General features: G+C 40.6%; 1 protein-coding gene across 10 annotated transcripts in view; it reads left to right on the forward strand.

The window, feature by feature from the left end:
* Positions 1-17063, forward strand: part of LOC105478860 (protein tyrosine phosphatase receptor type M) — an 826332-nt gene that overhangs the window by 560611 nt on the left and 248658 nt on the right. For all 10 annotated transcript variants that reach the window (XM_011736570.3, XM_071085869.1, XM_011736565.3 and 7 more), the window contains one exon: positions 1354-1486. In XM_011736570.3, the coding sequence (XP_011734872.2) occupies positions 1354-1486 (133 nt within the window). The remainder of the gene's footprint in view (positions 1-1353; positions 1487-17063) is intronic.

A 17063-nucleotide genomic window follows, 5' to 3' on the forward strand; every position in this document is an offset into this window, starting at 1 on the left:
ACTTCTCCCCTGACCTTGACTCACTTCCTGGGGTCAGTCTAATGACTACAGCCATGTTCCAAATGCAAGGCCTCATGTATAAAATCTTACCAGGAATAACTTTGGAAAGAAACATCATTTACATGTTTCCAAAGGAAACAAAAAAACAGATGGAAGGTGATACCTGGCACTCCCTCTTTCTCAGTGATGACTCATTTTGGAGTTTATCCTCCTGGTCTTGGTCCACCCTGCACAAGGGCTCAGACACAGTGACAGCTAAGGTTTTCATGAGTCGGGTGACGCAGGAGTGGAAAACCTCATGACAGGGTGGAAAGAGCTGGTTTACAAACACTCTAATTTAATCACATTTTTAACAACACAAAAAGAAAATTCTAAGGAGGAAAATGTGGACATAAAGTTCCTCCTTTCAGAATGACCTGTCACCTAGTAAGGGTGGTGTGACTCAGAGCATCATCACATTCTGATTTTAAAAGTACAAGCCCTTTTAAAAAGGAGTCTTTTTAGGGAATTGAACATTACATTCCTAATATTTTTCATCCTGAATGCACTTAGCAGAGGAAACATATTTCATCAGACATGAATTTGACATTCCATCGCATTATACAGTAAACAGGACAAACATGTCTCATGTTTTAGACATGAGAAAGGGGAGCTAAGACAGCCACCGCCCCTGTAAGACCCTGGTTATCTCATTTAAACAGATATTAAATGTGGGTGCCAGCGGTGTGATCATCAGCCACTTCCCACTTTGTGAGTAAATTGCTTAGAAGGAGTCTTTTGCCTACCAGATGTGACCTAGATTTAGATTTCCAAAGGCAGGGGAAAAACTCTTTTGTGTTAAAAAACAATTGCTGGTAAAAATGCGTGGTGAATGAGCTTATCTGAGTTTTCCAGGTGTTTGGACTAATATGTTATGGAATTACTGCTTCGTTTATGAAAAATAATTGAGGAAAATGTTCCAGCAAATCAAATTTGGATAAAGGCTTAGGGATAGCTATTGTGGTGTTAGTAAGTTTTTAAATGGCAGAAAGAGCAGGAACCAATAGATATAATAAAATAATATTTTTCTTAAAAAAAAAACAAAAACCTGTTTCAGAAGAGTCTTTTAGAAAAGGGTCAGGCATGGGTTTGCTATCCCGCTTGTGTTATGGTTTAGTAAAATATTGAAGAACAATGTGAACAATTACGCTCGTTTCAGTGCATATGAAAGCTGTTTAAAAAATCAAAGCTTGTCTGTCTGCTGGCTCTGATAAGTCTTATTATTCTGTTAAATGCAGCGAAATTTTTTAAAATGTGACATCTTTATTCTCTCTCACCTACTGTCTCTCCTTTTTCATTTCCTTTCATCTTCAGGAGCTGCCACTCCGAAACCAGTCCCAGAACCCGAGAAACAGACAGATCATACAGTTAAAATTGCTGGAGTCATTGCGGGCATCTTGCTGTTCGTTATTATATTTCTTGGAGTTGTGTTGGTAATGAAGAAAAGGTGAGCTCCTAGCTGTTGCCAAAGATACAGTTATATCCATTGTTTGCTGAAATGTTTCGTGTGTGTGAAAATACTCAGTTACTGAGCTGGCTTTGATAACCCAGACACATCTGTGACTCTGTGATTGTTAACATTTTTCATCATGTGGCATGGAAGGTTATGGGACAAAAATTTAGAGTAAATGGCTATGATTCTGTGTGAATATGCAAAGCATATCATGCCAGAATAACATAAGCATCCTGTGTCTTCCCACACAGAGGCAGATAAAGCTCTGCAGAATCTTAAAAGCCACTTATTCACCAGGAAATGTTTAGTACTGATTTCCAACGTACTAAGACATTTGGTAATCACAAAGATATGAGAAGACTTTCCTTCTTATTATAGTGAGGATGATGATGATAACAGATTTTACGGGGCCTGTGTTGTGTGTTGGCACCGTGCTAGGGAAGGTAATCAGCACAACATCGTGAGAAAGAGAACCGGCAAGAACAGCCCAACAGAACAATGCCGCGCAGGAGCAGCTCGTAAGAGAACAAATCATAGAGTACGTGGTATGGCTGGGCACCATGGCTCATGCCTGTAATCCCCGCACTTTGGGAAGTGGAGGCAGGTGAATCATTTGATCACTTTAGCCCAGGAGTTCAAGACCAGCTTGGGCAACATGACAAAAACCTGTTTCAACAATAAATACAAAGATTTGCTGGACGTGGTGGCACACACCTGTAGTCCCAGCTATTGGTGAGGCTGAGATGGGAGGATCACTTGAGCTATGATCACTCCACTGCACTCCAGCCTGGGCAACAGAGCAAAACCCTGTGTCCAAAAACAAACAAAGTTGTGTGTTACAAGAGCCAAGGGATAGTCTGGGGGAGAGAAAAACAGATATGGCCATACTAAGGGATCCTCACCTCCCATACTTGAAAACTATGCAGTGTCTTGTTTTGCAGAAACAAGTGAAAACTTGCTTAATAATAAAATCTTCAATTTATGTAAAAATCCATACAAAAATATAGATACTAAGAATTGATGGCATAAATTTTCCCAAATAGAGGGAATATGTGGGTCTTGTCCCTTTCTCTATTGTTTGAAAACACTTGTAATCATGCCGTGTGAGTGAGTTCATGGATGGTAGAAGGTAAAGGTGGAGAGGTTGGCAGAGAGAAGACTAGAAACTCTGATCTGGTTGTGGAAGGAGGTTGGCCTTGGGCCTGAGACTGGTGATGGCCTTTGAGCAGGTAGTAACATGATCTAATTTTTAGGAATATAACTCTAACGTTAGGATTGGACACAGTGAGGAGGGGAGAGAGCTCAAATCAGGAAGACCGGTAGAATGAAGAGAAAGAGCAACTTTAGAAACAGTTAAGAGTTAAATTTTAGTAGCCATTTGGAGAGAGAAGGGACTATATAGAAAGAACTTAGAGTAATTCCTGATTTGGGCAAGTTAGTGGAGATATTTCTATTCACCAAAATCTGGAACATAGAAACTAGAAAATGGGGGGGGGTGGGCAGTAAAAATGGAGAGTTCAGCTTTGCACATTTTTTTTTTATTATAATGCTTTAGGTTCTGGGGTACATGTGCAGAACGAGCAGTTTTGTTACATGGGTATACACGTGCCATGGTGGTCTGCTGTACCCGTCATCCCATCTCCTAATGCTATCCCTCCTTTACACCCCACCCTCTGACAGGCCCCAGGGTATGATGTTCCCCTCCCTGTGTCCATGCATTGTCACAGGTACACACGTACAAGTGAGAACATGCGCTGTTTGCTTTTCTGTTCTTGTGATAGTTTGCTGAGAATGATGGTTTCCAGCTTCATCCATGTCCCTGCAAAGGATATGAACTCATCCATTTTTATGGCTGCGTAGTATTCCATGGTGCTTATGTGCCACATTTTCTTAATCCAGTCTATCTATTTTCTTTATCAATTGTTGGACATTTAGGTTGGTTCCAAGTCTTTGCTATTGTGAATAGTGCCATGATAAACATACGTATACATGTGTCTTTATAGTAGAATGATTTATAAACCTTTGGGTATATAACCAGTAATGGGATTGTTGGATCAAATGGTATTTCTAGTTCTAGGTCCTTGAGGAATCGCCACACTGTCTTCCACAATGGTTGAACTAATTTATACTCCCACCAACAGTGTAAAAGTGTTCTTATTTCTGTACATCTTCTCCAGCATCTGTTGTTTCCTGACTTTTTTTTTTCCTTGAGACGGAATTCTTTGCTCTTTTTGCCCAGGCAGGAGTGCAATGGCGTGATCTTGGCTGACTTCAACCTCTGCCTCCCAGGTTCAAGTGATTCTCCTGCCTCAGCCTCCTCAGTAGCTGGAATTACAGGTGTACACCACCACGCCCGGCTAATTTTTGTATTTTTAGTAGAGACAGGTTTTCTCCATGTTGGTCAGGCTGGTCTCAAATTCCCAATCTCGTGATCCGCCTTCCTTGGCCTCCCAAAGTGCTGGGATTACAGGCGTGAGCCGCCATGCCCAGGCTTCCTGACTTTTTGGTGATCACTATTCTCACTGGCATAACATGGTATCTCATTGTGGTTTTGATTTGCATTTTTCTAATGACTGGTGATCATGAGCATTTTTTTGTATGTTTGTTGGCTGCATAAATGTCTTCTTTTGAGAAGTGTCTGTTCATATCATTTGCCCACTTTTTGATGGGGTTGTTTTTTCTCTTGTAAATTTGTTTAAGTTTTTTGTAGATTCTGGATATTAGCCTTTTGTCAGATGGATAGATTGCAAAAATTTTCTCTCATTCTGTAGACTGTCTGTTCACTTTGATGATAGTTTCTTTTGCTGTGCAGAAGCTCTTTAGTTTAATTAGATCTCATTTGTCAATTTTGGCGTTTGTTGCCATTGCTTTTGGTGTTTTAGACATTTAGTCTTTGCCCATGCCTGTGTCCTCAATGGTGTTGTCTAGGTTTTCTTCTAGGATTTTTATGGTTTTAGGGCTTATGTTTAAGTCTTTAATCCATCTTGAGTTGATCTGTGTATAAGGTGTAAGGAAGGGGTCCAGTTTCAGTTTTCTGTGTATGACTAGATATTCATTCCCAACACCATTTATTAAATAGGGAATCTTTTCCCCATTGCTTGTTTTTGTCAGGTTTAGCAAAGATCAGATGGTTGTAGATGTGTGGTGTTATTTCTGAGGCCTCTATTCTGTTCCGTTGGTCTATATATCTGTTTTGATACCAGTATAGTGCTGTTTTGGTTACTGTAGCCTTGTAGTAGAGTTTGAAGTCAGGTAGCGCGATGCCTCCAGCTTTGTTTGGTGAGAGAGGGCATCCTTGTCTTGTGCCGATTTTTAAAGGGAATGCTTCCAGCTTTTGCCCATTCAGTATGATATTGGCTGTGGGTTTGTCATAAATACCTCTTATTATTTTGAGGTATGTTCCACCCGTATCTAACTTATTCAGAGTTTTTAGCATGGAGGGCTGCTGAATTTTGTCGAAGGCCTTTTCTGCATCTATTGAGATAATCATGTGGTTTTTGTCATTGGTTCTGTTTATGTGATGGATTACGCTTATTGATTTGCATATGTTGAACCAGCCTTGCGTCCCAGGGATGAAGCTGACTTCATTGTGGTGGATAAGCTTTTTAATGTGCTGCTGGATTTGATTTGCCAGTATTTTATTGAGGATTTTCTCATCGAAGTTCATCAGGGATATTGGCCTGAAATTTTCTTTTTTGTGTCTCTGCCAGGTTTTGGTATCAGGATGATGTTGGCCTCATAAACTGAGTTAGGGAGGATTCCCTCTTTTTCTATTGTTTGGAATAGTTTGAGAAGGAATGGTAACACCTCGTCCTTGTGCCTCCGGTAAAATTCAACTGTGAATCCATCTGGTCCTGGACCTTTTTTGGTTAGTAGGCTAATAATTACTGCCTTAATTTCAAAACTTGTTATCGGTCTATTCAGGGATTTGACTTCTTCCTGGTTTAGACTTGGGAGGGTATACGTGTCCAGGAATTTATTCATTTCTTCTAGATTTTCTGGTTTATTCGCATAGAGGTGTTTATACTGTTCTCTGATGGTAATTTGTATTCCTGTGGGATCAGTGGTGATACTATATCATTTTTATTACATCTATTTGATCTTCTTTCCTTTCTTCTTTATTAGTCTGGCTAGTGGTCTATTTTGTTGATGTTTTCAAAAACCAGTTCCTGGATTTATTGATTTTTTTAAGGGTTTTTCGTGTCTCTATGTCCTTCAGTTCTGCTCTGATCTTAGTTATGTCTTGGCTCTGGGTAGCTTTTGAATTTGTTTGCTGTTGCTTCTCTAGTTCTTTTAATTTTGAAGTTTCGGTGCCAATTTTCTATCTTTCCTGCCTTCTCTTGTGGGCATTTAGTGCTGTAAATTTCCCTCTACACACTCTTTAAATGTGTTCCAGAGATTCTGGTGCGTTGTGTCTTCATTCTCATTGGTTTCAAAAAACATCTTTATTTCTGCCTTCATTTCATTATTTACCCAGTAGTCACTCAGGAGCAGGTTGTTCAGTTTCCATGTAGTTGTGCTGATTTGATTGAGTTTCTTAATCCTGAGTTCTAATTTTATTGCACTGTGGTCTGAGAGACTGTTTGTTATGATTTCCATTCTTTTGCATTTACTGAGGAGTGTTTTACTTCCAGTTTTGTGGTCAATTTTAAAATAAGCATGATGAAGTGAAGAGAAGAATGTATATTCTGTTATTTGGGGTGGAGAGTTCTGTAGATATCTCTTAGGTCCGCTTTTTCCAGAACTGAGTTCAAGTCCTGAATATCCTTATTAATTTTCTGTCTCATTGATCTGTCTAATGTTGACAGTGGGGTGTTAAAGTCTCCCACTATTATTGTGGGGAGTCTAAATCTCTTCATAGATCTCTTAAGAATTTGCTTTATGAATCTGGGTGTTCCTGTGTTGGGTGCATGTATATTTAGGATAGTTAACTCTTCTTGTTGCATTGATCCCTTTACCGTTATGTAATGCCCTTCTTTGTCTCTTTTGATCTTTGTTGGTTTAAAGTGTGTTTTATCAGAGACTAGGATTGTAACTCCTGATTTTTTTTGCTTTCCATTTGCCTGGTAAATATTCCTCCATCCCGTTTGTTTTGAGCCCGTGTGTGTCTTTGCACATGAGATAGGTCTCCTGAATACAGCACACTGATGGGTCTTGACTCTTTACCTAATTTGCCAGTCTGTGTCTTTTAATTGGGGCATTTAGCCCATTTACATTTAAGGTTACTATTGTTATATGTGAATTTGATCCTGTCGTTATGATGATAGCTGGTTATTTTGCCCATTAGTTGATGTAATTTCTTCATAGTTTTGATGGTCTTTAAAGTTGGTGTGTTTTTGCAGTGGCTGGTACCAGTTGTTCTTCTCATGTTTAGTGCTTCCTTCAGGAGCTCTTGTAAGGCAGGCCTGGTAGTGTCAGAATCTCTCAGCATTTGCTTTTCTGTAATGAATTTTATTCCTCCTTCACTTATGAAGCTTAGTTTGGCAGGATATGAAATTCTGGGTTGAAAATTCTTTTCTTTAAGAATATTAAATATTGGGCCCCACTCTCTTCTGGCTTGTAGGATTTCTGCAGCGATATCTACTGTTAGTCTGAGGAGCTTCCCTTGTGAGTAATCTGACCTTTCTCTCTGACTGCCCTTAACATTTTTTCCTTCATTTCAACCTTGGTGAGTCTGACGATTATGTCTTGGGGTTGCTCTTCTCGAGGAGTATCTTCGTGGTGGTCTCTGTGTTTCCTGAATTTGAATATTGGCCTGTCTTGCTAGATTGGGGAATTTCTCCTGGATAATATCCTCAAGAGTGTTTTCCAACTTGGTTCCATTCTCCTCGTCACTTTCAGGTATATCAATCAAATGCAGATTTGGTCTTTTCACATAGTCCCATATTTCTTGGAGGCTTTGTTCGTTCCTTTTTATTCTTTTTTTCTCTACTCTTGTCATCTCACTTTATTTCATTAAGTTGATCTTCAGTCTCTGACATCCTTTTTTCTGCTTGATTGATTTGGCTATTGATACTTGTGTATGCTTCACAAAGTTCTCGGGCTGTGTTTTTCAGCTCCATCAGGTCATTTACATTCTTCTCTAAACTGGTTATTCTAGTTAGCAATTCGTCTAACCTTTTTTCAAGGTTCTTAGCTTCCTTGCATTGGGTTAGGGCTGCTCCTTTAGCTCAGAGGCTGCTCCTTTAGCTCAGAGGAGTTTTTTATTACCCGCCTTGTCAGTTCGTCAACTCATTCTCCAATCAGTTTTTCTCCCTTGCTGGCGAGGAGTTGTGATCCTTTAGAGGAGAAAAGGCCTTCTGGTTTTGGAATTTTCAGCCTTTTTGCGCTGGTTTCTCCCCATCTTTATGGATTTATCTACCTTTGGTCTTTGATGTTGGTGACCTTCGGATGGGGTCTCTGAGTGAATGTGCTCTTCCTTTCTGTTTGTTAGTTTTCCTTCTAACAGTCTGGCCCCTCTGCTGCAGGTCTGCTGTAGTTTTCTGGAGGTCTACTCCAGACCCTGTTTGCCTGGGTATCACTGGCAGAGGCAGCAGACCAGCAAAGATTGCTGCTTGTTCCTTCCTCTGGAAGCTTCAGACCAGAGGGGCAACCACCAGATGCCACTCAGAGCTCTCCTGTATGAGGTGTCTGTCGGCCCCTACTGGGAAGTGTCCTCTGGTCAGGATCCACGGGGGGTTAGTGACCCACGTGAGGAGGCAGTCTGTCCCTTTATCAGAGCTCGAACACTGTGCTGGTAGATCTGCTGTTCTCTTCAGAGCTGCCCACAGCCGCCCTTTCCACCAGGTGTTTTGTCCCAGTGAGGTGGGGAGTTTATCTATAATTCTCTGACTGGGGCTGCTGTATTTTTTTCAGAGATGCCCTGCTCAGAAAGGAGAAATCTGGTAGTCTGGCCACAGTGGCCTTGCTGAGCTGCAGTGGACTCCACCCAGTTCGAACTTCCTGGTGGCTTTGTTTACAGTGTGAGGGGAAAAGCTTTGTTTACAGTGTGAGGGGAAAACCGCCTACTCAAGCCTCATCAATGTCAGGTGCCCCTCCTCCCACCAAGCTGGGGCATCCCAGGTCGATCTCAGACTACCGCTGTGCTGGCAGCAAGAATTTTAAGCCAATGGATCTAAGTTTGCTGGGCTCTGTGAGGGTGGGACCTGCCGAGTCAGACCACTTGGTTCCCTGGCTTCAGCACCCCTTTCCAGGGGAGTGAACGGTTCTCTCTCACTGGCATTCCAGGAGCCACTGGGGTATGGGGGGAAAAAAAAAAAAAAAAAAACTCCTGCAGCTATTTCAGTGTCTGCCCAAACAGCCATCCTGTTTTATGCTCGAAACCCAGGGCCCTGGTGGGGTAGGCGCTGGAGGGGATCTCCTGGTCTGTGGGTTGTGAAGACTGTGGGAAAAGCTCAGTATCTGAGCTGGAGTGCAGGGTTCCTCAGGCTCAGTCCCCACAGCTTCCCTTGGGTAGGGGAGAAAATTCCCCAACCTCTTGCACTTCCCGGTGAAATGACGCCCCACCCTGCTTCAGCTCTCCCTCTTTGGGCTGCACCTACTGTCCAACCAATCCCAGTGAGGTGAACCAGGTACCTCAGTTGGAAATGCAGAAATAACCCACCTTCTGGGTTGATCTGGCTGGGAGCTGCAGACCGGAGATGTTCCTATTCAGCCATATTGCCAGCAATCCCAGCTTTGCACATTTTAAGTTCAATGCTCCTTTAAAATTAAGTGGAGATGTTCACTGGGAAGTTGAATATGCTACTGTGGACTAGAAATAATAGTTTCTATAGTCCGAAAGTCATCAATATTTCTGGAGCTGAAGCCATAGGTTTGGAGGAGGCTCCTCAAGAGTTTTTGTAGAGTGAGAAGAAGGAATATCAAGGATGAAGGTAAAACCTTTGGAAATAGCAATATTTCAGGGCAAGTTAATATCCCAATATAGATACAAGCACCTCCTCCTTTTCTGCATCTCCCTCCATTTATGGTTCTGTTCTAGTCAAGCCCCAGGAAAAACTGTTGCTCTGTCACAGCTGTGCACATCCCTGGTCTTCGGTCCCCATCATTACAACTGTTTTTCCCCACTTGTCACTTGCCCTTTCTCTCTTTTTCTACCCATCATGTGATTCCTATCTTCATTTTTCGTTCATTATTTATTTTCATTCCATTCCTCTCTACCCCTCTTTTCTTTACCCTTCTTTACCTATTTATCTCTTTATTTCCTTTTTTCTTCCTCTTTTTCTTATGCCTCACCTTTTTTTTTTTTGAGATGGAGTCTCGTTCTGTTGCCGGCTGTAGTGCAGTGGCATGATCTGAGCTCACTGCAACCTCTGCCTCCCAGGTTCAAGCGATTCTTCTGCCTCAGCCTCCCAAGTAGCTGGGACTCAGGCGCCTGCCACCACACCCAGCTAATTTTTGTATTTTTGGTAGAGATGGGGTTTCACCATGTTGGCCAAGATGGTCTTGATCTCCTGACCTCGTGATCCCCCCAGCCCAGCCTCCGAAAGTTCTAGGATTAGAGGCGTGAGCCGCCGCGCCCGGCTTTTCCTGGCTGTTCTTCGTTCGTTCCCCAACTCAATGTTTATGTAGATGGCTTATTTTTGGCACCAGTAGTTTGTACTTTTTACAAACATATGACCCAGTATAAGTCCTAAGCAACAATAGGCCCTTCCGTGCCTGGACATCCAAACTAAACATTCTGAAGAGGTTTATTTTAAATTCTGGGAATACGTTGGATATATTTTGTCATCTGGCAAGTTCTCTGTGAGGAATAGCCTGCAACTGCTAATCCAGGTGCCCTTGTGACCTTAGCTAAATGTCAACTAATCCTCGAAGGGTCTATTTCTGCAATATTAATTCATTATTCTACCTGGGTCTCTCAGGTAGTCGTGGAGGTTATGTTATAAATTATGCATTGAAGAGATGCCTTTGGTAACACATGGCCTTGATACAACTTTAGACTAAATGCCAATAAGTCATGTCAGAGTTACCTGATTATTTACTAGGTAATAATCTTAAAAGCGTTGTCTTCACAGCATGTGCCACTTTGGGATTTGCTTTTTCTGAAAAATACAGTATGTTCTCTGTCAGACGAATTAGCCAGTATACCATGCTCATAAATACAGAACTTGCTGTTATCTTTAGACTTTAGCAGTCTTGTACAAACTATCATATTCCATAGAAATTCTTAAAACCATCCAATTGTCCAGGGTTTTTTACCTAATTTCAAGTTTAAATTTGGTAGGTAGTGTTTTTAAGCAGAAAAGTTAAAATATAACATTAATCATAGATAAATTGCTGGGGTGTTATTGATAGGTAATCACCACATTGCTCGGTTGGAAGAACACTGAATTTAGATGTGGAATTCCTAGATCTGTATTTTAACTGACTTTGTGATTCTGAACTTCTCTGGGCCCTAGTTTCCTCATTTGTAAGTTGAGGAAACTCAATTAGATGATCTGTGAAGTCCTCAGTTCCAAAATACCAGGTTTCCTAGTAGCTAGTAGCAATGGTGACACTACTATGCATTTGCTATTCTAGAAGCACCACATGTGGTTTATTACTGTGTTTCCCTACTTAAACCTCTGCAGCAGCTCTTCCCCAAGCTCTCTCAGTTCAGTTCAAGCCCAGAGGTGATGGCTGGTGAGTGGTTTATCTTCCAGCCACATGTTTTCCACCTTCACACAGGAGGCCCTCAATTAAAAGGGAAATCGTGGGGAAATGGAAAAAGGAATGAGAGAGGGGGAAGGAAAGGAACTGCCTCAAGTGTGGATTTCAATATATTATTAGTTGTTTTCGTCAGTTGGAAGAACTTGTGAAACTTTGCACTCATCCTTGTGTGGGCTGGTTAGCCTGTGTTTCCTCTACTGCGGCCTTCTGAGTCGTCCACCTCAAATAGGCGCTGTTGGTCATAAAGACAGACTGGGCCCAAGAGGCAATGTGGGTGAAACAAATTCATTCATTCCTTCTAGAAATAAAATGGGAAGTCTGTCCTGCAGAGGATGAGCCAGCCGCCATCGTCTGCACTTGTCACATGCCAGGCCAGCTTGCCTGCTAGCTTAGGAGCAGGAGGACAGCAAATTCAAACACTGGGTAATTGCTTGACATTTTATTTGGAGGCATTGTCAGTTATTAGCTAAGATTGTTTTGCCTTCTGAAGAATTGGCCCTCTTTAAAAATTAGTTGTGGATGGTGGGCTTTTAACAGAAAATGTAAAGTCTGTTCAGTTCGTACTAATGCATGGAATTATTTAACATATAGGCAATAATGAGTAAAAACTGACATGACCATCGGCTTTATTTTAGGATGTTTTACAAACCCATCACAAAGCAATGACTAGTTTTTTGTTCATGTATATTAATTCATTTGGCCTTTACCTGGACTAATACCATCTGAAACCTTCTTTTCTTCAAAACATTTTGTGAAATGTAAACACTTAGTTTTACTTGATCCTGTAAGCGAAGCAATTTTTTATTTTCCTTCCCCCAAATTATGTGTTCCTTTAAGGATTTGACATTTTGATGCAGCAAATCTTAGGTTGTGAGGTAAATGTCTACAAAATAAATGTTTCATACAGAACCATGGGGCAATGTACTCTCAAAATTAATATAAAATAACTTGAATAGGACATATTTGTTTTTTACCATGTTTCATCCATGTATAATTAGATATATTTGTATAAATGAAAACACCTGCATTTTTAACATTTTTCATAAGGAATAATTTATCTCAATAACATGTTTGACAGAATTTAGTATATAAGCACTATCAATTTTACTGTGATTAATTATATTTACTATTGTTTCTAAAATTGCTATAGATCTTTCAGGAGTTTGAGAACATTTGTATTAATTATAGTAATATTCCTGTCTCAGCCACTTTGGTACATAGAAATCACAGAAGTTGCAGGTATTGAAAATAATTAAAGAACTTTGCATTCTGGGGCAAAATAGCAAGTGGTAGCTATTATATTACATAAATACCTGTTACAGGTAAATGTAACTATTTTCATTCTGAAACTCTATACCTCCATCTCCTTTCCATAACACATTTAAACAGATGTACATTTAGCAAATGCAGCATATTATCAAGTATTTGGTACCCATTCTATTATATTTAAACAATACTAGCACCACCAAGAAAAATCACAATAAAAATGGCAAGTTTTTTGAAGACAACATGAAACAAAAAAGATAAGAGGGAAAATTTGATGAAAGCCCTGTTTTCAAAGAGATGCCTGCAGCATGCAGCCAGAGGCAAGTTGACGTTAACTATAGTTCCCCTGGCCTATCCGTTTACATGTGAGGTAGTTTCTTTTCCACTATAAGTAAGTGTGACTTATATGTCGAAAAGAGCTTGGGTCTGGATGCATTATTCAAAGTTTTATTTCAAAATCACCTTTCCTGAGACTACACTGAGAAATTCACACATAGATGTTTCTTTGTGACAATTATTTAAAATATGTGGCCTTAATATGCAGTCCTGTAAGTATGAACCAGATGCTGAGATCCTGCCTAGCACAGGCTTTGGCGTGCTTGGAACAGGCCATATGTGCACACAAACATGTATGGATGTTTTATCTCGGTCTATCAATTAGCTGCTGTCCTTCAGGTTTCCAGATAATTGAATAGGGTTGAGGTACAAGGGTAAGTTGAACAAATTGACTTTTGTAAAGGCCTCTTCTGACCCGGACTTTATATGATTACTGTAATAGTTCCTAAAGTAACCCCAATTTCTTGACTCAACCTAATGGGAACTCTTTATAAAGAAGATTTTATTTTTAAAAAAGAGTGTGGGGAGCATAGCTACCAGTTTTTCATCTTATAGGAGGAAAGTGTCAGAGAATGATAAGAGGTGTGGCTTTAGAATCTGCAAACCTGGTTTTACACCCCAGCTCTTTAGTTTGTGGCACTGTAAATTTAAATGAGTTACTTAACATCTCTGAACTGTTTTGCACATGTGAGATGTGATGATGATGGTCATGTGTACTGCATAGGGAATGTGGTAAAAATTAGATGATATATGTACATAGTTGGTCATTGATAAATAATAGCTTAAGAACCCAGCAGTTGGAGAACTTGTCCCAGGGCACATAGGTAGTCTGTGGGAGGGCCTAATCTGAGTCAGAGCATCTGATTCTTAACTGCCCTGTTACGCTGGCTCAGGTAAGTAAAACTCAAACATGCACCTTGCTCTGTAAAGCTCAGGTACTCTTTTTAATTAGCTGACAACACCACCATGCAGTCATCAGCTTGTTGCAGTTTACCATTGCTTTAAGTCTATCAATATTTGAAATTCTGCCAGCATGTCTTATTCTTTCCTTTGAGCCATCATTGCAGAATAGCTAAATAAATGTTTTTTACGTATTCTCCTTTACAGAAGCATTTTTAGAATTCTTTTGAATAGGTGTATTTTGTGTCATTCATTGATTCCTGAGTTCTGATAACTCTCAGTGGTGAGGATGCTGTATCCTGTTGTCTGGTTTACTGAGCAAGAGAAACTTGTTAAGTTTTAGAGGAAGCCATAAAGCAGGGAAGCATTAGCTGCACCTTTCCTTCTCGGAGACAAATGCTGGGGTCTTCCATGGTGAAAGTGGAGACCCTGGGGACAACTGCCTTGTGCCCACACCTTGGTTCTGTGGCTTACTAGCTGTGTGACTTTAGACAAGCCTCTTAGCTTCATGTCCCTCAGTTTCCCCAGCTATTCCAAGGGCATAATAATAGTTCTTACATCATAAAATGTTATGACAAGAAAACAAGTTAATACCTTTAAAGTGCTGGCCTCAGTAAATATTAACTCTACTGATAATATGCATTAGACACCAGTATACAAGCTGTACCTGCCTCTGGAGTTTCAATGCTCATGGCTTCCGTGCCTCAAAGTCTTTGCGTCCAGACAGGGGAGAAGACCAAGGATTGGAGCTGTCTCCCCTTGAGAGGGGGTCCTCTCTCCTTTTCCCATGGAGAGCACCATTTCTTTGTACCCAAGGAAGCACACAGGATGGGTCTTTAATTATGAACTTAGCTAGGAACACAGCCACCTGGAATGACACAGCTCATTGGCTCCTTACCTTAAGGCCATGCCTTGGTGAAGGTGCCAAAGCCGATAGCACGAAGTAAAATCATTCTTCAGCCATGCTCAGCCACTAGTATTCCTTATGCCCAGGCTCCTACTCAGTCAAGTGAAGGGCTGGATTATAGGAAAAATTGTTCTCTGCAGATGAGTAAACCAAAGGTCCTGGGGCATCAATACTACCATGCTTGGGGAACGTTCTCTAAGCCCCAAATGCTTCTGAGTGGGCATGGCATTAGCATTAAATGCAAATACTTTGGGTATTAAAACCTTCCAGACCCAGACCCAGCAAGGTGCCAAGTGTTCTGCCACCTGGGGTGGGAACAGAAAGACAGCATCACTGTCTTCGGTGTGCATAAAGGCCTTGTCGTGTATCTGTATGGACTCCCTGAGCCTCTCTTTAGTGCTGCTTGTTCACCTTCCACAGTTGCAGGAGGTCGAGCTAGGTCTGAACAGCTGAACTGTAGGCCCTGTGGCCAGGCACCAGCCCTGAACTTGCACCACATTCAGCAGGGCTGAATTCTCACCAGCCATCTCAGGGCACAGTTGTCCTACTGATTCCTCATTTGAATGCCTGGTAACTCCACTTATTTTTAACCTCTAGCTATTAGCATAGCTTATTAAAACTGGTCCTATCTGTGTCTCTTAATTCCTAAACTCAAGCCCTAGAGTTCATAGAAGGATACTGAGAGAGGGCTGCATAATTACTAGTAAAATTGATCATTCTTCACAGTTGATGTCTCGAGATGGAGTGTGTTGACATTCCCAGTCACACCCAAGTGCTTCATGATCTCTACTGGGTGCGTGTCTTGATTCATGTTGATGTGACTTCACTTTCTAGTTCGTAAGAGCGTTAAAAACTGAGCATGTTTTTCTTGGGATGATTGTTTAAAACCATATCTTGGTTATTGAATCCAGGAATTCAAACCTAATAATATCACTTTTCGAACTCTTTCGAGTTTTGTTTTATATTAATAAGTAAAACAGTGAAGAGTATAAGGAAAGAAATGTATGCATTAAGAAAAAAATAGTCCAGTTTCTAATCTGACTTATTTGGGCAATGTATTAGTCCATTTTTGTGTTACTATAAACACATACCTGACAGTGGGTAATTTATAAAGAAAAGAGGTTTAATTAGCTTATGGTTCTGCAGGCTTTAGAAGCATGGTGCCAGCATCTGTTCAACTTCTGGTGGGGCCTCAGGAAGCTTCCAATCATGGAGGAAGGCAAAGCACAAGCAAGCATGTCCCATGGCAACAGCACGAGCATGAGAGCGAGCGGTAGAGTATCCCAGACTTTGGAACAACCAAATTTCACATGAACTGAGTGGGAACTCACTTACCACCAAAGGGATGGTGCTAAACCATTCAAAAGGGATCCATCCCTGTCATTCAGATACCTCCCACCCAGACCCACCTCCATTGTTGGAAATCACATTTCAACATGAGATTTGGAGGACAAAGATCCTCCAAACCATGTCAACCAAGATTCGTGACCCCTCTTCTTCTAACATAAATCTGAGTTTCTTTTTAACGGGGAAATGGGTTACCTCTGGAATCTTCAATTTAGATTCATTTATAGAAAATTACATAAAATTAATTTTTAAGAAGGATACAGAGGAGCCACTCTGTTGGTTAAGAGAGGAATATTTTGGACAGATCTCAGCATTACAAGATGTAGTATTAAGTACTATATTTTCTAGAATAGTAATATAAATTTTGCCTGGTGTCCTTACAGAGTGTGCTTTTTAAAGTGAATAAAGCTTCACTGATCCCCTGGAAGATGTTTTTATCATTGTTATATTCATATGTGCTGTTTGCTTTTGGCACTGCTGAGGTAGAGCTAAAGTGAAACTATTTTTATGACTTTTGCTGCAAGTAAAAATGGATTCACTTATTAAATTCCAACATACTACTATTTCTTTGTAAAAACAAAACAAAATTTGACAAAACCGTAGTCCATGTTATCGTGTCTAAAGATGGCCCAGTGTTCATTCCGGTGTTTATTATGTTTCTTTGATGACTTAGGCAGCACCTGCCTGAGTACCAGAATTCCAGTTTGGACACCTGAGACTTAGCGCTTTCCTCACTGTGTCCCTCCTGACAGTGCCGGCGTACACTCTCCCTGCACTCACACTCCTGAATGATTTGGGTACCATATGTCTTTTCTATTAGATTACAGCGTGGTAAGGGCTATGAGTTGATCCTTTTTAATCACCTTCAACACCCTATTCTTACATCTAGTCTAGTGCTTTCCATAGGAGACATGGAGCATACCATCAATAAAGAAAAATATGCTTCCTTCATGTAAGCCCTTTAATGCAGCACTGGACTTTGAACAGCTTTGCTTTTTTACAAAAATTTTCAGGGATGTAAGTTTCATAATATTGTAAGATATTTTATTAATTTTTCTGTAGTGTAGATGTTATAATGGACAGATTCCCTACATGTAGTAGTATGATTTTGTTAAAGTTTGAATAATAATTACTTGGATTAAAAATTTAATATATTAAAATAGT

This window comes from Macaca nemestrina, chromosome 19 (assembly GCF_043159975.1).
Source record: "Macaca nemestrina isolate mMacNem1 chromosome 19, mMacNem.hap1, whole genome shotgun sequence".
Classification (NCBI taxonomy): Eukaryota; Metazoa; Chordata; class Mammalia; order Primates; family Cercopithecidae; genus Macaca; species Macaca nemestrina.